Source organism: Salvelinus alpinus, chromosome 36 (genome assembly GCF_045679555.1).
Source record: "Salvelinus alpinus chromosome 36, SLU_Salpinus.1, whole genome shotgun sequence".
In the NCBI taxonomy this organism is placed as follows: Eukaryota; Metazoa; Chordata; class Actinopteri; order Salmoniformes; family Salmonidae; genus Salvelinus; species Salvelinus alpinus.
In genome coordinates, this window is record NC_092121.1 from 3,911,132 (window position 1) to 3,934,551 (window position 23,420).

Sequence of the window (23,420 nt, forward strand, 5' to 3'; positions counted from 1 at the left end):
CAGACCTGGGTCGTGGCATCTGGTCCGCACTTGTCCGTCTTTCACACCCAAGCCCAGACATCTACTGAACGTGATTGAATTTAACAAGGAGACAGATTCAATTATTCAAGCATTTCCTCTCCATGGAAGAGACTGAGGGGAGACAAGGAACTGAGAAAATTGCTGGGCTGGGTCTCATTCCACAACGCTTTCCCCTACTGTGTATGTCCTTATTCAGCCCCCTTTCAAAGATCTGAGATGACTGGGCAGGTGTAAAGCACTACGTGGCACCTAGGTTCCGTCAAATTGCTTAAACCTATCCAGTCCAGTTAGATCAAGTGAAGGGGAGGTGAACAAGGAGTGTTCTTTCTAGAATGACAGTTGTATTATTCCATTGTGAAGGGAGCCCGATGGAACATCTGATAGTGGTGTGGAGGAAGTGTCAAACGCTTCATTAGCGCCATCTTGTTTAGTCATATTGTTGACTGATGGAAGGAGTGAAGATGTTAGATGTTTTGGATGGACTGAACTAATCTTTTTCATGGCGTGTGTGCGTGTGTGTGTGTTTGACCAGGGACCTATGGTAACTGGCTAGAAGTAGTGCACTAGAAAGGGAACAGGTTTCCATTTGGGACACAGTCATTGTGAGCCCCTCACCTCCTCGTCTTCCTCCATGTACTGGCTGTAGCGCTGCTCAATCATCTCTTTCTGCCAGCGCTCCTGCTCCAGGGTCTGCTGGATCAGCTGGGCCACCTCGCTCTGTTCGCCTGGCTTCTCTCGGCCAATCATGAACCTGCATGGGCAACAACGACCAACGGGGTGAGTGGGAAAGGCATGTCTGTCAAGGAGAAGCCAATGGGAAACCTAGGGTAGAATTGAGTGGGTAGAAAGGTAAACCTAGGGTAGGATATAAAATATCCCCCAGTTTACAAACAAGTGCAAGCCAGGGCAGCAACTTTTGACGGGCAATTAAAATGACAGCTTGTGCCTGGAAGGAACATGACACTCACTGCACATGGACGGATGAGTTGACATCACTAATGAGAATCAAGGAAAATTTGTAACGAGTAGAAAAATGTGATAAAGATCGTGCTGAGAAAGACAATTCAGTGAATAAGAGTGGCACGCCATCAGAAGAGAAGATTATGGCTGTGTCTGAAATGGCACCACATTCCCTATTTAGTGCACTACTTTTGCCCAGAGCGCTACACAGGGAATAGATTGCGATTTTAGACACAGCCTTTTTCTATGTATCACAAATAACAATAAAATAAACAAATGTCAGTCCTGGGGACCAGAAAGCATGAGAGGACATGCATGTTTCATAGAATGTGTGAATGAAGCATCTACAGAGACATTTAAGCCGTAGCAGAACTGTCTGACAGTTATCCTGTTGCAGATGGGACCCTTAAGACCGCGACACCAGTTCTGGCTGTCACATGTTGTCAAATGGAATGATCGAGCGGAAAGACCTCAACTGGACGCTTGCCTGGAGATCAGTTTCCATACTCAAACATGTGTGCGAAGCAGCCAGATGCACATTGACACGTGAGACACAAAGAAAAACATATTGCTGTAGCTAATACCACGTTTTACTAAAAGGGATTCTCGCAACAGAATATCATATTCCTTGACGTAAGTGCACTAGACAAAATGATGAAAACAATCATTTCTAAATCTATTATAACGTGATATATTTTTGTACACCTAATATGGTTTACTGCAGGGAGAAAAAAAAGGCATTGGATCACTACATCATAAAAATACCCTAAGTGAGATATAAACTAACAACCCTCTGGTCACCAATCTGTATCCCTGCCTGAGACTAGACTACCACACATGCTCAATGAGACCCCAGAGAGCGGTAGCTACATCATTCAACGTGACCGCCGGCACCACTGTGGCATTCAGTTTGAGCGGGGATTCCGTGATGTTGTGAGTGTGTGAGGGTTAAGAACCCACTAGAGGCCCCCTTCGTTGCCGGAGGAGAAATAACTCAGTGGTCAAAAGGGCGGAAGAAATGGTGACTAGGAATCTAACCACTATGTGGAAAAGCCAAGCTGTGCACGGGAAAAGATGTCAAGCAAATATGACACCTAACCTCTCCAGCATTTTCAAAACAAACCACGCCATCTATTTTCTGTGACTATGCTGAATCATATTCACCAAAGAGACGGCGCTTCTAATTTTGGACCAATCAAAACATCACCACCTGTCAGTGCAACCCCTCAGCAGCCTGTGAGGGTGATCGACAGATGCGAATCAATGAATATTCACAAGCTCAGAGACACTCTCCATCCAGCCTGCAGGACATGAGGCGACGCGGAAAACAACCAGGCCTAGTCTGGAACCGTCTGTACGTGTGAATCCGCAAGTATCATCTTTACAAACCCATCTGCCTTTGGATGAGGTCAAACACCAGCATTCTCCACAGAGATTGTCTAGAGACAAATCCATTTTTGGCAAATTCACTTTGAAAAAAGGTGCTTCCACAAAGGGAGACAAGAGTCCGATTGGGTAGGCGATGACATTTTTGGGGCATCCCTCCCTCCTTTGGTTACAGTCCGTAGTGTTAGACAGCAACCTGAGCTTGGTTCAAAAATCAGGCTGGACCAGGCTGTTTTATAAATAGCTTCGCCGCGCCCTCACCGATACCGGCCTCTCCACTATCTCCCTGGGATCCAGGCTCATGTATTAATCAGGCTCTCCCATCTCTGGGTGTCTGTGATGTGAACACAGGGAGAGACATCTCTGCTCGCCTAGCTACACTACAGTCAAACTGCCCCGCCAATTAACACAAGGACCCCCACAGGCAGTTAATAATGCAGGAGAGGGATGAGGGGGAATAGGGCAGGACGATATGGCCAAAATATTATATCACGGTATTTAAAAAAAAAAATGGACGGTATGATGGTATTTTTTGTTTTTGAATAGTAAAAGTTCTACATTTGCTTTATGAGTAGTGAGTGATCCTAGGGTGGCAACATATACATCCTAAGTGATTTCAATTTGTCTTTCTCCATTCTGATTTGTTTTGGTTGAATTGAACAGTATAAAACAATTTCAGCACTTTTATATTTTCTGCATTTCCTGCACTCCATTGCATTGGTGGAAAAAGTACCCAATTGTCATACTTGAGTAAAAGTAAAGATACATTAATAGAAAATTAAGTAAATTGCAATTGCGATTTGACTTGCGAATTAGAGCAAAACTGTTGGAATCATGGAAATATAATTACTATTCTAATTCTATAGCTAGAATATAATAGTGGGCACTTTGAATACAGTGTTGTTTGAAATGACAACGAATTAAAATGCAAGGGAGGAGTTATTGTGACAGGGTAGGAACTAAAGTATTGATAAGTGTTTCCTAGGGGACCCTATCAGCTTTGGCTACATTGAATGTTTTCTCTTAGCTACTTCATGTAGCTAACATTCTTGCTTTGCATATTCCCTTTTGATTTAGAAGATACTGTTGCACAAACAACATGCTGATTTAGGTCTACACCATTACTGGTATTATCCGGCTGTATTAGCTAGCTACGTTTGCTCTTACTCAGTACATGTATTAGCTAGCTATTAGCATTAGCGGCTAACAATTAGCGTCTCAAGATTTAGGGCAACTTGCTAAGAAAATACAAACTAGCTGTTTGCTGATGTAAGAAACACAAACGAATAGTGTCAATATGGAATGCTAGTGGATTTATATGAAGAAGCAAAGTGAAAACAGCATTGTTGTCATCAACATTGTTGCATGTGCTGCATTGACCATGCAGACTGAACGCAAGTGTCTCTTGGTCAAGGAACATCAAATGCGCTCCTTGAGTGACAGGGGGCGTGGCTAGGTCTGTGTGGAAAGTGGCATGGAGAGAAAGAGTGGAGAGAGATGACTCAAGTAGCGAAGTAAACTATTAAAAATTGACATTAGACATGGCGTATCACATTTAACAAACCAAACATTCAAATAACGGTATAGAAGGTCAAGTAAAAACCCAAATCTGTCCCTGCATCAATACTGGTATATCATAAAATACAGTATACCGCCTAGCCCTAGGGGGGAATGGGGAGAGGGGGATCCCAATTGTGAACTGGTCTGAAGGGAGGTGGAGTTATGGTACTTGGGAGCAATAGTGTGTTTGGTTCCCTATCACCAGTCTTCATAAAGTTCTGTATCTAGACCCCCTTCCTTCCAATCGCATGCTTAGTTTCTCATAACAGATTTTGTCAGGGTACTGTTGAACCATATTTGACCAGAGTGCAGTAAATACACAATATATACTGTAACAATAGCTTGATGTTGAAACCTAGTGTTTATTGACAGCTATTGAGTGAGGGTTCTTACTTGACAGTGCCGGTGGTGTTCCTGAGGACGGAGGCAGCAAAGGCCTGGGTCACGCCCACCAAACTGGTCCCGTCCACCTCCACGATCAGGTCATTCACCTGGATCCTGCACGGGGGGGAGAGTGATAGTGAACAATGGGAAAAGAGGACGAGGAGCAAGGGAAAAACACAATTTTGGGATACACTGCTGAAACACAGATTGTTCAGAACCTTTCATCTCTGTGCGCAGCTCCTCCGTCAGTGACCGTCTTGACGAAGATGCCCAGTTTCTCCAGACCCATGTCAGCCCCGGCACCCATGCCGATGATGCTGATCCCCAGACCGTCCCCATCTGTGGAGAGGAGGGGATAGGAGATAGGATATGGGGAAATTGTATTTAATCAAATACTACAATAACCTCATGAATATGAGAATGGCTTACCAAGAAAAACGTTTAAAAATGTCTAATTCAAGGTAAAAAGGAGTTGGAGCACTCAACAAAAAAAGGCAGAGATTTATTTTTTGCTCACTTTAATTCATTGTACAGGACCCATTGTTGTGTCTCAATGGGCCACTCAGCTAGAAATAGGAGCTAAGTGCAATGGTCAGGTCACTCCGCGGAAGACGTCAGATTGACGTCGAAACGTCAGTCACCTGTTTGCATCCTGTACAATGGATTAAAGTGAGAAAAAAATAAATCAATCTCTGCTCTTTTTTGTTTTAGTGCTTTAACTCCTTTTTTTTTATACCTTGAATTAGTCCTTTTGGAAGTTTTTCTTGGTAAGCCATTCTCATGATTTTTGTCATTGTTGTTGAGCACCCCTCCTTTCCTTTGTTTGCTGAAGCGAGAAGGCCCACTTGAACTCTAACCTCATAAATATGTTACCTTCCAGATGTAAGGAAATAAATGGAATAAAATGGGGGACCTTAACTTAAAGATACAGTAGCTAGCTAAAACTACTACGCCATTATCCATATTAGAACCCAATTAGCCACGGCTAATCTAGTGTAATATAAATCCAATAAGGAGATAACGGGCGACTCTGAATTCATTAGCGACCACTAAGCACTTAGTGACCACTAATGTGTTTGCTCGTCATGTAAATATTTGTGGCTAGCAGATTTGTGAGAAAAAGAGTAAAGGTTACTCAAAGACTTCAACTAGCTAGTTGACGCAATTTAATGGGAACTACAGACTTCACTGAAAATGTTTAGCTACTAGTTGTAACTTTAATAGTTACAGTTAAATGTTTACAGTTAATTCTCTCTCTAGTCGTCTTGTTGTACTAGTTTATGCTATTGAACTCCAAAGCGACAGTCGTGTGGAGCGTAGTGGCGCAGCGGTCTAAGGCATAACCATCTGCCTGGTTAAATAAAGGTGAAATATATATTTAAATCTCAGTGCAAGAGGCGTCACTACAGACTCTGGTTTGATTCCAGGCTGTATCACATCCGTGCGTGATTGGGAGTCCCATTGGGTGGCACAAATTGGCCCAGCGTCGTCCGAGTTTGGCCGGGGTAGGCAGTCATTATAAATAAGAATTTGGTCTTAACGGACTTGCCTAGTCAGGAGGCTGAAGAAATGTGGCTTGTCACCCAAAACCCTCACAAACTTTTACAGATGCACAATTGAGAGCATCCTGTCGGGCTGTATCACCGCCTGGTACGGCAACTTCACCACCCACAACTGCAGGGCTCTCCAGAGGGTGGTGCGGTCTGCACAATGCATCACCGGGGGCAAACTACCTGCCCTCCAGGACACCTACAACATCCGATGTCACAGGAAGGCCAAAAAGATCAACAAGGACAACAATACTCTGGTCGTGGCCCATGTGCTCTAGCCAGCAGCTCGCAGATAGGTACAGTGCAATATTTATTGGAAAGCAGCATCAAGCTCTTCACCGTGAACTTTCACCACTCTGAAGTTCATCATAACTTATTTAATCTGTAGCCTAATAAACTGCATGGTTTCCCAGGTTGTAATGGGAGGACCACACACCATATTATCGGGTGACTCCAAATTTACTTCATATAATGGTTATTATGGCAACTGCACCGCCCACAACCGCAAGGCTCTCCAGAGGGTGGTGCGGCCTGCACAACGCATCACCAGGGGCAAACTACCTGCCCTCCAGGACACCTACCGCACCCAATGTCACAGGAAGGCCAAAAAGATCATCAAGGACAACAACCAACCGAGCCACTGCCTGTTCACCCCGCTACCATCCAGAAGGCGAGGTCAGTACAGGTACATCAAAGCTGGGACCGAGAGACTTCTATCTCAAGTTTCTTGGCAATTTCTCACATGGAATAGCCTTCATTTCTCAGAACAAGAATAGACTGATGAGTTTCATAAGAAAGGTCTTTGTTTCTGGCCATTTTGAGCCTGTAATCGAACCCACAAATGCGGATGCTCCAGATACTTAACTAGTCTAAAGTAGGCCAGTTGTATTGCTTATATAAATCAGCACAACAGTTTTTCAGCTTTGCTAACATAACTGCAAAAGGGATTTCTAATGATCAATTATCCTTTTAAAATGATCAACTTGGATAAGCTAACACAACGTGCCATTGGAACACAGGAGTGATGGTTGCTGATAATGGGCCTCTGTACGCCTATGTAGATATTCCATTAAAAAATATATATAATAATAACATTTTAAAATATTCCAGCTACAATAGTCATGACCCCAAACTTTGAACGGAAGTGTATATTCTATACTATCTATTGCATCTTAGCCTATGCCGCTCTGTCATTGCTCATGCATATAAACTCAGCAAAAAAAAGAGTTAATTGGATTTTTTTTGAAAAAAGAAAGATAATTCGTAAAAATCCAAATAACTTCACAGATCTTTATTGTAAAGGGTTTAAACACCATTTCCCATGACTGTTCAATGAACCACAAACAATGAATCATCATGCACCTGTGGAACGGTCGTTAAGACACTAACAGCTTACAGGCAGTAGGCAATTAAGGTCACAGTTATGAAAACTTAGGACACTAAAGATGCCTTTTTACTGACTCTGAAAAATAGCAAAAGAAAGATGCCCAGGGTCCCTGTTCATCTGCGTGAATGTGCCTTAGGCATGCTGCAAGGAGGCATGAGGACTACAGATGTGGCCAGGGCAATAAATTGCAATGCCCGTACTGTGAGACGCTTAAGACAGCGCTACAGGGAGACATGATGGATAGCTCATCGCCTGTCAGCGGCAGACCACGTGTAACAACACCTGATGAGGATTGGTACAGCCGAACATCACATCTGCGGGACAGGTACAGGATGGCAACAACAACTGCCTGAGTTACACCAGGAACGCACAATCCCTCCATCAGTGCTCAGACTGTCTGCAATAGGCTGAGAGAGGCTGGACTGAGGGCTTGTAGGCCCTCACCAGACATCACCGGCAACAACGTCGCCTACGGGCACAAACCCACAGTCGCTGGACCAGACAGGACTGGCAAAAAGTGCTCTTCACTGACGAGTCGCGGTTTCGGTCTCACTAGTGGTGATAGTCGGATTCGCGTTTATCTTCGAAGGAATGAGCGTTACACCGAGGCCTGTACTCTGGAGCGGGTTCAATTTGGAGGTGGAGGGTCCGTCATGGTCTGGGGCGGTGTGTCACAGCATCATCGGACTGAGCTTGTTGTCATTGCAGGCAATCTCAACACTGTGTGTTACAGGGAAGACATCCTCCTCATGTGGTACCCTTCCTGCACGCTCATCCTGACATGACCCTCCAGCATGACAATGCTACCAGCCATACTGCTCGTTCTGTGCGTGATTTCCTGCAAGGCAGGAATGTCAATGTTCTGCAATGGCCAGCGAAGAGCCCGGATCTCAATCCCATTAAGCACGCCTAGGACCTGTTGGATTGGACGGTGAGGGCTAGGGCCATTCCCCCCAGAAATGTCCGGGAACTTGCAGGTGCCTTGGTAGAAGAGTAGGGAAACATCTCAAAGCAAGAACTGGCAAATCTGGTGCAGTCCATGAGGAGGAGATGCACTGCATTACTTAATGCAGCTGGTGGCCACACCAGATACTGACTTTGACTTTTGATTTTGACTCCCCCTTTGTTCAGGGACACATTATCCAATGTGTAAGACAGGTCCTCACCAGACATCACCGGCAACAACGTCGCCTACGGGCACAAACCCACAGTCGCTGGACCAGACAGGACTGGCAAAAAGTGCTCTTCACTGACGAGTCGCGGTTTCTAGGGCCATTCCCCCTTCACTGACGAGTCGCGGTTTCTAGGGCCATTCCCCCCAGAAATGTCCGGGAACTTGCAGGTGCCTTGGTAGAAGAGTAGGGAAACATCTCAAAGCAAGAACTGGCAAATCTGGTGCAGTCCATGAGGAGGAGATGCACTGCATTACTTAATGCAGCTGGTGGCCACACCAGATACTGACTTTGACTTTTGATTTTGACTCCCCCTTTGTTCAGGGACACATTATCCAATTTCTGTTAGTCACATGTCTGTGGAACTTGTTCAGTTTATGTCTCAGTTGTTGAATCTTGTTATGTTCATACAAATATTTACACATGTTAAGTTTGCTGAAAATAAACGCAGTTGACAGTGAGAGGACATTTCTTTTTTGCTGAGTTTATTTATATATTCTTATTCCATTCCATTCCATTCCATTAGGCATTTGTTGTGGAATTGTTAGAAATTGCTGCACTATCTACCAAGTAATATCGGAACTAGAAGCACAAGCATTTCTCTACAAACACAATAACATCTGCTAACCATAAAGGTTACATTTAAAAAGGGTTTGTGCCGTGGCGGAGATCTTTGTGGGCTATACTCGGCCTTGTCTCAGGATGGTAAGTTGGTGGTTGAAGATTTCCCTCTAGTGGTGTGGGGGCTGTGCTTTGGCAAAGTGGGTGGGGTTATATCCTTCCTGTTTGGCCCTGTCCGGGGGTATCATCGGATGGGGCCACAGTGTCTCCTGACCCCTCCTGTCTCAGCCTCCAGTATTTATGCTGCAGTAGTTAATGTGTCGGGGGGCTAGGGTCAGTTTGTTATATCTGGAGGACTTCTACTGTCTTATCCGGTGTCCTGTGTGAATTTAAGTATGCTCTCTCTAATTCTCTCCCTCTCTCGGAGGACCTGAGCCCTAGGACCATGCGTCAGGACTACCTGGCATGATGACTCCTTGCTGTCCTCAGTCCACCTGGCCTTGCTGCTGCTCCAGTTTCAACTGTTCTGCCTGCGGCTATGGAACCCTGACCTGTTCACCGGTCGTGCTAAAAAAGCCAACTGACATTTACTCCTGAGGTGCTGACTTGCTGCACCCTCGATAACTACTGTGATTATTATTATTTGACCATGCTGGTCATTTATGAACATTTGAACATCTTGGCCATGTTCTGTTATAATCTCCAGCCGGCACAGCTAGAAGAGGACTGGCCACCCCTCATAGCCTGGTTCCTCTCTAGGTTTCTTCCTAGGTTTTGGCCTTTCTAGGGAGTTTTTCCTAGCCACCGTGCTTCTACACCTGCATTGCTTGCTGTTTGGGGTATTAGGCTGGGTTTCTGTACAGCACTTTGAGATATCAGCTGATGTACGAAGGGCTATATAAATACATTTGATTTGAAATACATTTTACGTATGGTTGGCCCCAGCAGGAATCGAACCCACAGCCCTTGGTGTCGCACGCGCCAGGCTCTACCGACTGAGCCATGCAGAGCCATTTACCTTTCTCTAATTCCACAGGGAAGAGGTCCAGTCTCTCCACCCTTTTCTCCAGCTCGTACTCAGCCGACGCCGCCATGGGGTCCACGTCATCATTACGCCGGTCGTAGTCCTCGTTGGAGTACGTGGTGAACACCTGCCAAGAGAAGACAAAAGGTCATAGGTCAGTTCGACACTCACCAACACACAAAGTTTACAACACAAAAGGTTTCCCATAGAGAAGACATTTCCTCTAGAACAGTGGTTCCCAAACTGTGGGGAGCACACCCGGTGTGAACAGTTTGTGTTATGAACAGTGCTTTTGCCCAGAAAAATAGATATGGCATGTGTACGCGCAGGATGTTCCCCAATGCTGGAAGGGGGGCCCCCCCGAGTGAAAAAGTTTGGGAACCCCTGCTCTAGAAAATTATTTAAGGTCAGTTTAGCATTTTCACCACTAATGGTTAAGGATAAGACTACAGGAAGAGTAAGCTGATCCTAAATCTGTGCTAACAGGCATACAGACTTCTACCCGGATCTAAAAGGAGAGCCAGGCGGCCAAGGCACTAACAGGGCGGAAGGAGACGTCTCCAATAACCAGACAGACAGGGGTGGTGTTATATACGGCCCGCTGATACAAACACACACCCTCATGGCTTCTCACTGAGCTAATGGCTTATCATCCAACCTAATAAAGTCTATCTGGTTTAATGTGTGTGCGATAGAGAGAGGAGAGAGCTTGCGTGCGTGCGTGTGTGTGTGTGTGCGTGCGCATGTGCTTTTAAGGCCTCTCTCCTCCCTCTGCAGCCAGCCAAATTCCCTCTGGCAGCGAGGACATACTTCTGGGTGGTGTTGGTGTGCCCTGCTACGCTGGCAACTTGTGGGTGTGGAGAGCAGTGGTGAGGGTGCTCCAGAAAGCGGTTAGGTGGGGTGTATTTTAGTGCTACTCGGGTGATTTATATTTAACAGGGCGATGTATTTTTCATAACCTCCCGTCCTGCATTAGATAGGTGTCCGGGCAGGTCTGGAGAGGTAGGGGCGTGTTTTGAGATGCGTTCTGCTTTCAGAGGGATGAGGTTTAAATATTTTAAACGGGGTCGTGCACGTGCGCGCACACACACACGCACAACGTCATGGAGTTTCACATGTATTATTCATATCATAAATTGGGAGGAATCCTTTATCCAGTTATTTGATCTGATCCAGGGTTGCCATGACAACATTATTAATATGCATTCATTTCCATCGAAAATAAATAAATAACCACCAACAAATTAACAACAACAGTTATCCACAAGCGTGCTAAGAGGGTCAAGTATAAATAAGGTAGATATTCTCTTGCTGAGGTTAAAAGGATAAAACGCAACCCTAAACCTTTAGGATTTTGTACTGCTAAAATTCTAACCCCAAATCCCCTAGTGGCCTAGTCCCGGTCTATGTTATCTAGGCCCAGCGAGCAAAATTTGATGAAAGACATTTTCAACATCTTGTGCTCATAGGAGGAGAGTGAAGAAGAAGGTAGATGGGGGCACAGATGTGAGAAATAATTCAAAGTAGGCAACAAGGGAATTGAGTTCATCAGCCGGTCAGGGGAGAATTTAATAAGCCGTGTGGTTTTTTTTTTATGGGGAAATTGAGATTGACTGTGTGAGAGGCAGAAAGAGAAGAGGCAATAATAAGGATTTGGAATTCAGCATTGGTTCAAGTCCTCGAATCTCCTCTTCAAGTTTCACTTTTCCATAGAGTGACATGAACACTGTGTGCCTCAAAAAGCTCTTACTAAAAGAAGCAGAGACCTGACACTAGTACACTGAAAGTACAGTGAAATGTACAGTGAAATGATTAACTTAACTACCCAACAATGCAGGAATCAATATCAAAAGAGTACAACAAACATTTTTTTTTAACAAGATGACAGATACTCCTAAATAAAGTGTAGGAGTGCGATGTGTCTTCTTGTCAAGTGAAAGACGTCGCCTTATCAGCCGCTCTATTCAGGGCTGCTAGTAGGTGTGCCACGTCCCCCTGCTCCAAAAAGCCAGAAGATTCATATTTACTACTGACAAAGCCAGATCACTACCCCTCGTAAAATACCAACACTTGTTAGCTTTCTTTTACACCCAGACACGGACTACTTATCACAAAGCCACACTGAACCAAGCCCAACCGTAATCAACATGTATTTAACTGATGGGTGCCTCATTTACATAGAATTTGCATAACACCCCCCAAATGGAAAATAAGCCTACAAACTATGCCTCTGATTTTACAGCTCATTGCAGCTGGCGAAAACCCAGCACTGCCATCCAGATGTTTAAAATACATGAACATTTCGTCCTAAAGACAGCTCTGGATAAGTTACACCATAACTAGCATAAGAAAAGGAACAGCCATTTTATAGCACATAAACCGGAGGTGTTTTAACACATAATATCATATGATTGGCTCTATGTAGCAACCAGCGAAGACCTATTAGATAACTACAACCAGACTGATTCAGAGGGGTCGGGTTAAATGCAGAAGTCACATTTCGGTTGAATGCATTCAGTTGTGCGAATGACTAGGTATCCCCTTTCTCTTTCAGAACATATTCATACCGCTTGACTTATTCCACATTTTGTTGTGTTACAGCCTGAATTCAAAATGGATTAAATTGATATTTTTACATGCAATACCCCATAATGACAAAGTGAAAACATGTTTTTAGAAATGTTTGTTAATTTCTTGAAAATTAAATACAGAAATATCTCATTTACATAAGTATTCACACCCGAGTCAATGTTAGAATCACCTTTGGCAGCGATTACAGCTGTGAGTATTTCTGGGTAAGTCTAAGAGATTTGCACACCTGGATTGTACAATATTTGCACATGATTCTTTTAAAAATTGTTCAAGCTCTGTCAGGTTGGTTGTTGATCATTGCTAGACAGCCATTTTCAAGTCTTGCCATAGATTTTCATGCCGATTAAGTCAAAACCGTAGCTAGGCCACTGAGAAACATTCTATGTCGTCTTGGTAAGCAACTCCAGTGTATATTTGTCTTGTGTTTTAGGTTATTGTTCTGTTGAAAGATGAATTTGTCTCCCAGTTTCTGTTGGAAAGCAGACTGAACCAGGTTTTCCTATAAGATTTCCCCTGAGCTTAGCCCTATGCGCTATTCTGTGTCTTTTTATCCTAAAAAAAAAATACTACCTAGTCCTTGCTGATTACAAGCATACTCATGACGCAGCCACCACCATGCTTGAAAATATGAAAAGTGGTACTCAGTGATGTGTTGGATTTGCCTCAAACATAACGCTTTGTATTCAGGACATAAAGTTAATTTCTTTGCCGCAGTTTTACTTTAGTGCCTTGTTGCAAACAGGGTGCATGTTTTGGAATATTTGTATTCTGTACACGTTTCCTTTTCACTCTAACATTTATCGCGGAGTAACTACAATGTTTTCGATCAATCCTCAGTTCTCCTGTCACAGCCATTAAACTCTAACTGTTTTAAAGTCACCATTGGCCTCATGGTGAAATCCTTCCTCTCCAGCAACGGCGTTAGGAAGTATCTTTGTAGTGAATGAGTGTATTGATACACCACCCAAAGACGGTGCCCTTCTTTGTGAGGTATTGGAAAACCTCTCTGGTCTTCGTGGTTGAATCTGTGTTTGAAATTCACTGCTCGACTGAGGGAACTTACAGACAATGGTACGTGTGAGGTTTAGGGACGAGGTAGTCATTCTAAAATAAAATGTTAAACACTTAGATTGCAGAGTCCATGCATCTTAAGCACATTTTTACTCCGGAACTTACATTATTTAAGCTTGCCATATCAAAGAATGTGAATACTTAAAGCGAGAGAGAGATAGAATGATTTGGTCGGTGAGAGAAAATATAAATAAAACCATTAAAATCCTTAAATATCCAATAGGCCCTTTCTTTCACAACCTTGTTTTTGACCCCTCCCCCCTCCACACACATCCCATCACTCTCTCTGCCTAGGAGCATCAATATTTTATCAAATGCATTGTAATCTCAACTCTCTGCTTTTCAAGAATCTCTCGCCTGCGCTCTCTCTCTCTCTCTCTCTCTCAACAGTTTCCCCACTCTGTGTGAATACCATCACCGTGGTCACATGGTGCCCATCGCCATAGCAACCCGCAGCTTAGCAAATGTTAGTTTGACACCAGTTTCTCTCTCTTATCTCTCTTTGTCTCTCTCCCTAGGCTGCAGTCAGAGGGCAGTTATTTTTCTCAGTCTCAGCGTCTCTCTCTGTCTAGACTTCAGGGAATTAATTTTACACATATACACATACACACAAACACTCACGCGCTTTTTAAGACGTGCACGGCACACATTGAAAAAAAACGGTGCGTTTTCAGTGTCTCCACTATCATGGCGTATTGCTCAGCTAAATAGTGAACATCTAATTTAACATCTGAAAACATCATCTACAATAACTTTCACAATATGGTCTAAATCAGCAGAAGCTTCCATAGCGGGAAAAACATAAAAGATACCGCCCTCCCTCACTCGATATGAACAAGCCGACCAGCTCAACGATCTCTATACTAATCTCTCTATCTTCCTATAGAGAGTCAATTATAAAAATGTGCCGTACTCAAACTATAAATGGGCAAAAGCTAAGTAATGGCTTTCAGAGCTGTAATGGACCTTATGATTGTAACATGAGAATGAGGACGGACAGAGAGTGGTCTTTACAGTAGCTCAGTTAGTAGAGCATAACACCAGTATAGTGGGTTCGATTCTCAGGACCACTTGTAGGTAAAATGTATGCAACGCATGAATGTAAGTCACTTTGGATAGAAGCGTCTGCTAAATGATATATATATTACTGAACAAAAATCTAAACGCAACATGTAAAGTGTTTGTTTCATGAGCTGAAATAAAAGATCCCAGACATTTTACATATGCACAAAATGCTTATTTCTCTGTTAGTGAGCATTTCTCATTTGCCAAGATAATCCATCCACCTGACAGGTGTGGCATCTCAAGAAGCTGATTAAACAGCATGATCATTACACAGGTGCACTTGGTGCTGGGGAGAAATAAAGGCCACTAAAATGTGCAGTTCAGTCACAATGCCACAGGGGGCGTGCAATTGACATGCTGACTGCAGGAATGTCCACCAGAGCTGTTGCCAGATAATGTCATGTTAATTTCTCTACCACCACCTACAACGTCATTTTAGAGAATTTGGCAGTGTGTCCAACCGGCCTCACAACCGCAGACCACATGTAACCACGCCAGCCCAGCCCAGGACTTCCACTTCTGTCTTCTTCACCTGTGGGATCATCAGAAACCAGCCACCCGGATAACTGATGAAACGCAGTAGTTTTTCTGTCTGTAATAAAGCCCTTTTGTGGGGGAAAAACTCATTCTGATTGGGTGGGCCTATGCCCTCCCAGGCCCACCCATGTGAAATCCATAGATTTATTTAGATTGACTGATTTCCTTATATGAACTATAAGTCAGTAAAATCCTTGAAATTGTTGCATGTTGTGTTTATATTTTTGTTCTGTATATTATGGATACAGGCCTTAGCCGTGGTATATTGGCCATATACCACAAACCCCTGAGGTGCCTTATTGCTATTATAAAATGGCTAGTGGTTACCAGCATAAATACAACATGAGAATGAGGACGGACAGAGAGAGCAGATTCCAGATGACCTCAGAGATCCAGATATGACCCGTGGAAAATGAACACAGCTGCCCAGCATGATTTCACAGCCATAAAACACCAGCCAAATGCAAACCAGTAAAAAAATGAGAGTGAAGTTATTGTAGTGACTCAGGGTGGCTAAGATAGTTACAGTAGCCAACTATTTTCAGATAATGTATCCATGTAGATGTGCAGGCTATTGTATAGCACACAGATGTGAATAAATCATTTTGACAGTATAGTATGAGACCAAGTCTGAATTTTGGGCCCTGCTCTGGCCTGATGTGACCAGTTTGGACAGTCCTCATCCCTAGCTGGCAGTTTGTCCTGTTCCCCTGCCCGCCTGCCGTCCCCCTGGAGCTGTACATTGATACAAGTGGCCAGCTGTGGCAGGGAGAGCGACACATGGGCCGTGTCCGAATACCCGTACTCGCGTTCTAAATAGTAGGCATTTTGGGTATGCAAAAATAGAACGTTTTATAGTGTGACATATCGAAAATGTACTACGGTTTAAAAATGCCAGGATGTCATACTCAATTTCTGCTTTTCGAGATCCACGTGTGTTTGACAACAGCTAGCTGGTAATCAGCTGAGGGGACGCGCTGTACCAAAATGAAAGAATGGCGGGAATCAACGTAATTATGCGTTAGATGACACATTATCAGTAGGATGAGCCTAGTATGTTGCTTACTGCATTCGTTCTTACTAAACAGTGTATTCTAAATGGGATGTAGCTTCAGTAAGTAGTAGGGAAGACAGATGTCTTATACTGCCATGGACTAACCCAATTCAGGGAGAGAGAAGGAAAGAAAACATAGCGAGGGGGGGGGGGGTGAGGAAGGAAGGAAAGGAGAAGGATAGAGGATAAAACAGATGTCCTGGTTGTGTTCAGTTTGTGGGAGCTGCTCTTAACCACTTATACAGGATCAGCTATTATTCCATCAATCTCCCTAACGGGTGAGATGAAGAACGAGGGTAAATCTGAACCTAGATCTGTGGTTCAGGGCGACCCCTACCTTTAGCAGGTTACTTAGGGGACAGCGAGGTGGGTAGAACGTGACTGCGTCCCGAACGGTCCTAAGGGCCTAGATCAAAAGTATAGGGAATAGGGTGCAATTTTGGACGCAGCGACAGTGAGGAATGTGGGCTGGGCTGATCACTGTGTTTAACCATCTCCAGGTTCCTGCCTCTCAGCCATTCCACAGGATTTAGCTGGCATGTGGCGGGCACTACGCTAGCAGCAGCATAGCATGTTGCTAATGCTAACAGCATAGCAATTACAACCATAGCATAGCCTGTACCTTCTCTCTTGGCTCCGCCCAGCTGTATGTGTACCGCGGTGGGGTGGAGGGGGTGTGGTGGCTGGCTGGAGCGGGAGTGGTGGAGGGAGAGCGAGACATTCAAAAGGCGAACACCGCGGACGAATGCACGTAAAAGCTCTGGCACAGTCAGCAGTTTAGACTCCAGTGAGGCGGGGCAGAGTGTGTGCGTAGTCTGTATTTCACTAGCTGTTTTCCCTTAAAAAAGAAGCATATGGTTTCATGCGCCTTCAGAGCGATGTAAATTGGGCATGGGCGCCGATGTTTGACACTGTTGCCTGGTTACCATGGACACACACACAGCTCTCAGCCAGGCCTGTGGACACAGGGAATGTGACTAGAGTATTTTCAGCATCCCTCGCGGAGGAACGCCATATAAATGCAATCAGTTTGGGCAATAGGGCTCATGCATGTGATTAAAGCATGTGGCAACCCGCAGCGATTGTGATTCTCTTAGCCATTCTGGTGAGTAACACAGCAGAGGGGGAGAGATGGTATGGAGGGAGGGGAATGTGGAGAGAAGAGGGGTCCACAACTACTGCCACAGAGTTTCCACACCCCCCGTTTCCATACACGACTAGGTCAATTTCCCATCTCCTACAGAGGTCCGTTTTTTTTTGTGGAACAGTCTCCCAGAACACCTCAGGCACTGGGACAGCTTCAACTCCTTCAAATTCAAAACCCCAAATAAGATCTGGATATTCCACGTAAAGCCTCATCCCAGTAACTTCTCTGCCCATCAGCCATTTATCTTGATTTCGCGTTGTACTTTAACAAATCATTTTTCTTCATCTGTGTGTAAATCGCCAATCATTTGTTTATCCCTCTTAAAAATCTGAGAGAGCGCGTCGTCGTTACACACAGTCGGCCTTAACAGTGCTCGTCACAGAGGACGTCCTCGCCTCTGCTCTGTACTGTCCCCTCAATGAGACGCAGGTCACTGACAATACTGTACACACACACAGAACGCAGCGAGGAGGGGACACCACAAGTCACAGACACCATTATCCCAACAGGAACATGAACACGTCCACATGTATATAGCATCTTAATAACACTTCAGCAGAGCGGTCAAATTCATTCCATGGAGGATCTGGTGGTTTGAGGTTTTTCCTTTCAGTTAAGACCTAGGCAACCAGGCGAGGGGAGTTCCTGACTAACTAGTGACCTGAATTCATCAATTCAGTACAAGGGAGGAGCGTAAACGCGCAGACACTCGGCTCCTCAATTGAATGAGTTCGACACGTGCACTGCAGTATCTGGCTTAAATCGGTAGACTCGGCAGTGACGTCGTCATACATAATGAGGAGGCAACGCAGTTCAAATCTGCCAAGATCTTCCAATTTGCAGCCTCCCTTGCCGAGTGTACATTTGATTATTCTTTCAAATACGTTGCTCAAGGGAAAACAGCAGGTCTGCGCCTTTAATTCAAATCCCACATTATAAAAACGCCAACTTTGTCCCAGCCACTATTTTACATTGCTGCCTTAGGCATAACAACGTTGGCCTGGGATGCTAACGGCTACCACAGCAGGGGGAGGAGGAGGCTGTTTGCCTAGCTAAATAATCCACTTGGTGATCTGATAATGAACCTGAGGAGACATGCTGGTTTTTAACAGTGGAGGGGATGGGGTCCACGCTGCTGGGGTTTAGAGGGAGGCGGGGGGGAGTTGGGTGGGTGAGGAGAGAGACTATTTTGATGAAGATGTTTTCCTGTCTAGATGTGCGCACACACACACACACACACACACACACTTAGCCTCAGTCTGTTTTTATGTCTCTAGGGGGTTCATGTGTCACTACCCCTGACAGCTAAGGGTGATGGGCAACAACAACAAAATCCTTGTCGCTAAGGAGTTGCTAGCAAGCGCTGTATCATAGGTCTATAATTCAGTAGAATACGCTCCAGACTGACTCTGGAACAGTTTCAGACACTACTGGGGAGGGACAGGAAGCACAACATGACGACAGGAAGTGGTAGATACTGATCGGCTTCTGTTCCACCTCCCTTGTGACAGGCCTGTGTGTGTGTGCGTGTCCGTGTGTGTTTCCACTGTCAGACTGGGGGGAGATTGAGGAGTCTCCTCTTCCAGTGTGTGTGTGTATATGTGTGTGCGTGCGACTGTGTCGTTGCATGTTTCCAAACGTTTTAAAGCTGTATCTTCAATAGAGCTTTTGGGTGTTTTCCTGAAATGTACGCCACAAATAAAGCGAAAACACACACCCAGTGCCCAGCCTTGTGACTCAACTCAAAGAAATCCGCCGCAACCCACCGTTTGGGAAACACTGGTCTAAAGCCTTGTACATCCTAGCCTGTATAGTAGACCTACAGAGAAAAACAGCGCACTATTCCCGTCAATTCAACTATTCAGACAGATGCACACACCAGTTGGCATTTGAGAACGACCATTCGCAGTTGAAATACAATAACGCGCCCGTGTGCCTTTCTGCGAAATACTCGGGTTGTACTGTACAGCAGATATTATTATATTATGGCATCTTACCATAGCCAGGAGGGAGGGACTGAGCAGTCTATTGTGGAAGGATGATGTGCCAGTAAATGACATGGAGACTAAATCAAACCATTCCCTAGAGGCATTCTCAAAAGATGGCTTCAAAAACTATTATATACACATACTGTGTACAGAGATCCCCTGAAACAATTCTAAACACTGCAGGATACTTTATAGCCTAGAGTATACTGTGTGCCACTGCATATCAGTCGGACCAATGCACGTTATCTACAGTAAACATAGCAGCTAGCTACATAGCTAGCCATCACGGAGATAGCCACGCTAGCTACAGTAAATGTTCCATCCCTTGGCTATCAAGATCCTTGACACCAGCACAGACTATTCATTAGCTCCTTTACCATCGGATGGCATTGTAAAGTATTCGATTAGCAGTAGGAAATGTAGTCTTCGGAGAACACGGCAGGCACTACAGCAGTTTCCCCATGTAAGAGTGGGGATATATGTCAGAAGACATGCATGTCATAGTATGTTAAAGCATGGCAGGGTAGCAGCTAGGAGCTATTCAATCATGAGTTATTAATAGTAGCCCAAACCCTCAGCTAGCTAAATCATTCATTAGATCCATTTCCATCATACATCTCAAACTGCTAGATTAACAGGAAGCGTAGGAAATACTATATATTAAATCGTCTCTATTATATCACATTATAAATACGTAATAGCAGTAGGCTTTTTGTTAACGACAGACCGAGCTCTGGTCTGCTGAAGGGATGGAATCCACATGGGACGAGAATATCCCATATTCCCTTTCTGCCCACTCTGTCCACTTCCCCAAGCCCAGGCTAACAGATGAAGGGAGGGATAGACGCTCCTCTTTCTGTGAAGGGAGGAGGAGGGAGAGGCGAAGAAGCAGACTAGCTGCAGGGCTTCTGGCTGTCATTGTCATCGACACGTGGAGCTTGCCAGAGCAGGGTACCAGGGTTGAGAAAAGACCAGGTCTGAGACTAAATCTGTCTCGGGCAAGATTCAAACCAAACAAACATGGCTCGGTTACGGCACAAACATCTTTCTTTTTGCGCTGAAGGAAAGCATTTATATAAATAACGTGTTGAGTTATTTACTGTATTTATTATTGGCTGACTTGAATATCGATTCATACCAGGGCTCAAACCAGACAAATGCATGACACATAGTAGCTAAACCGCACTAGCTAACGACTCGGTCTGAGCCCATCGGGCCAAAGTGACCTTCAATTTCCTGTTCAATTAACCTTCTTTGGTTTTACATTACATAAAGGTCATTTGTCACAGAGTGCTTTGCCTCCCAAAAATGTGTCGCCCCAAGCCTGGAGGCCACAAACGACAACAGATCTCCCAATGTTCCAAACCCCATTTGGGGTTAAAAGACCAAAGCTTAAATAAATAAATGTTATTGATCCCATGAAGTATGGCTGATTATAGTGGTCACCAATCAATAAACCAATCACATTTGATTTTTTTTACCTTTTTTTAACTAGACAAGTCAGTTAAGAACAAATTCTTATTTACAATGACGGCCTACCGGGGAACAGTGGATTAACTGCCTTGTTCAGGGGCAGAACGACAGATTTTTACCTTGTCAACACGGAGATTCGATCCAGCAACCTTTCGGTTACTGGGCCAACGCTCTAACCACTAGGCTACCTGCCGCCCCAAAATGACGGTATACACCCCAGCTGTAGCCAACTCAGTGGCCTTGTGCTTAGAGTGTCCGCCCTGAGATTGGAAGGTTGGGAGTTCGATCCCCGACCAAGTCTTAACAAAGACTGTAAAAATGGGACCCGATGAGGCTCTGCTTGGCGCTCAGCATTAAGGAGATAGATTGAGGGTAAGGCCCTGCCGTAGTCTAGCGTCCTGTCCAGGGGGTGTACTTGCACATCAAGCTTCCTCACGCTACAGAAACAGGAGATAGGAGCGTATGAGGCATTCCGGCTCGCACAAGCCAAAGCTCATGCAAGGCTACTTACTTACACCCCAGCTGTATGAGGAGGAGAGACGGCGGGGGTGGAAGCTACCCCCTCATCATGTCCCTGTAATTACACTGCGTGTCGGTTGACAAGAGCACCCCTCCGTTGATGGATAAGGTGATGCAGCTGAACATGACACTCGGTAACGCGAGTCATTCGGCAACACAATCACCGGCACGTGACAACGGTCATGCCCGTCACAAATCAGCCACCATAGACTCGTCATCATACCGACAAGCACCATCATCACCATCATCTCTGTCACATAATCAACGCATGTCCAATCAACATTCAATGTGACTCTTATATCCAATATAACAGTATTGAAATGGTGGATATGGGGCTTTGCACTGTTAGCACATTGCACTGCTCCCTCTCATCTCTGCAGGAAGACACACAAGAGACAGAATACAGAGGACTCGCTTGTCAATCTGTTTAACCCTGCTTGGGCACACAGACACGACAACTAGAAACGATTGGACCTATAGAAATGTGCTGAGGGAGGGACAAAATGAGCGTGAGGAAAGACAGGGGTGGGGGTGGGGGGGGGGGGGGGGGGTTGATGAGGGAGGGAGAGAGAGGAGAGCAATATAGAGGGAGTGATGCTCTCCTCCCTGCTAATCAACAATGTTGAGAGAGAGAGAGAGGAATGCAGCGTTCCCTCTGTTCTAATAACCCACTACCTCACCCCAGGAGTGAGGGAAGGAGAAAATTAAGAAGGATAGAGCACTCTTTATTTCTGCTATTAGCCCTGTATATAAATGAGAAACACACACACACAGCGAGAGAGCGAGACAGAGAGAGAACTAGGTAGTAGATAGGGAGAAGGAGAGAAATACAATGAGAGAGCGAGAATCTGGTTGTAAACGGTGAGGTACCTGAGCCTCCACCTCCACCATGATGAATGGACACAGTACTGCAGGTCAGAACCACCCACCAAGTCAACGTGCAGAGTTGAACACTATCCGTTTAGAGTTTTAAAAAACCCAAAAAGGAATTAAGTGTTTTACTGGCAGGCCGGTTATCCATCTTCCTAACGGTGTGAGCCTGGCCAACACCTTCGAGTTAACCACGTTCTATCTTGATGGCATCGTTTCAAACGACAAGCCTTGCCCACCAAGAATTCAACACAGCAGAAGCCACAACAGTCAACCCCCCCCCACACAAAATTTCCCCCACTCCTTCTGCCATTCAAAATAGCAGGCCCTCGACTTTCTACTACTACCAGCAGTAGTGGTACCGCAGAAGAGAGAGTTCACATGAACGTCTCCTCTCTTCTCGCCATCTTCCCTCCTTTCTGAGAGTGAAACAACCTGGGAAGAAGAAACATGCGTTCTTGCATTGGAGGGGTTCTGAATGCTGCAGTGTCCCCTCCCTCCTCCATCATCCCCCCCCTCTTACTCTCCTTCCTTCTCGCAATGCTGACCCAGTGAGCAGTACTGACGTCACCCCGCCACTGGAGACAGCACCCGCCGCTGGAGCAGCTGGACCAATCACAGAACAGCTCTGCTACTGCTGCCACAGAGCACCCTGGTCGTCCAATCAGCTTAGAGAGAAGGGAGGAGGGCTTACACACACACACACACCAAAATATATAACTACACGCACACACGTGCGCACACACACTTGCATAGAAATACGAAAACTCTCTCACACACATTGGCCAGTCGGCCACTGATACACATTAAGAACACAGACATGGTCTACCCTTTCTCTCTCAGACCTACACACACACAAACTTCTGCTGACAGGGCTGCGTGTGTGAATCCCTCGCTAACAGGGCAGCCATTGAGCTCTGCCTCTCGCTCTTTCTCTCTCTTAGAGGTCATGTCCTTCTCAGCTTGCAGCCTTTTAAAGATGAACACCCATAAATAACCCTGCTGCTGGTGTACTGTAGTGTACCATCTACCTATCAGCAGTATGATCCACTATGGTCCACTGGTAGTGGACTATTACTGCACATTATGTCACAGGGAA

General features: G+C 45.1%; 1 protein-coding gene across 1 annotated transcript in view; it reads right to left on the reverse strand.

Annotated features, from left to right (window-relative positions):
- LOC139565400 (neurabin-2-like) overlaps positions 1 to 23,420 on the reverse strand; it is a 64,386-nt gene that overhangs the window by 14,068 nt on the left and 26,898 nt on the right. Inside the window, exons 3-6 of the mRNA XM_071385710.1 lie at positions 10,000 to 10,132; positions 4,530 to 4,650; positions 4,321 to 4,425; positions 637 to 772 (exon numbers count right to left, since the gene is read on the reverse strand). Coding sequence (XP_071241811.1) covers positions 637 to 772; positions 4,321 to 4,425; positions 4,530 to 4,650; positions 10,000 to 10,132 — 495 coding nt within the window. The remainder of the gene's footprint in view (positions 1 to 636; positions 773 to 4,320; positions 4,426 to 4,529; positions 4,651 to 9,999; positions 10,133 to 23,420) is intronic.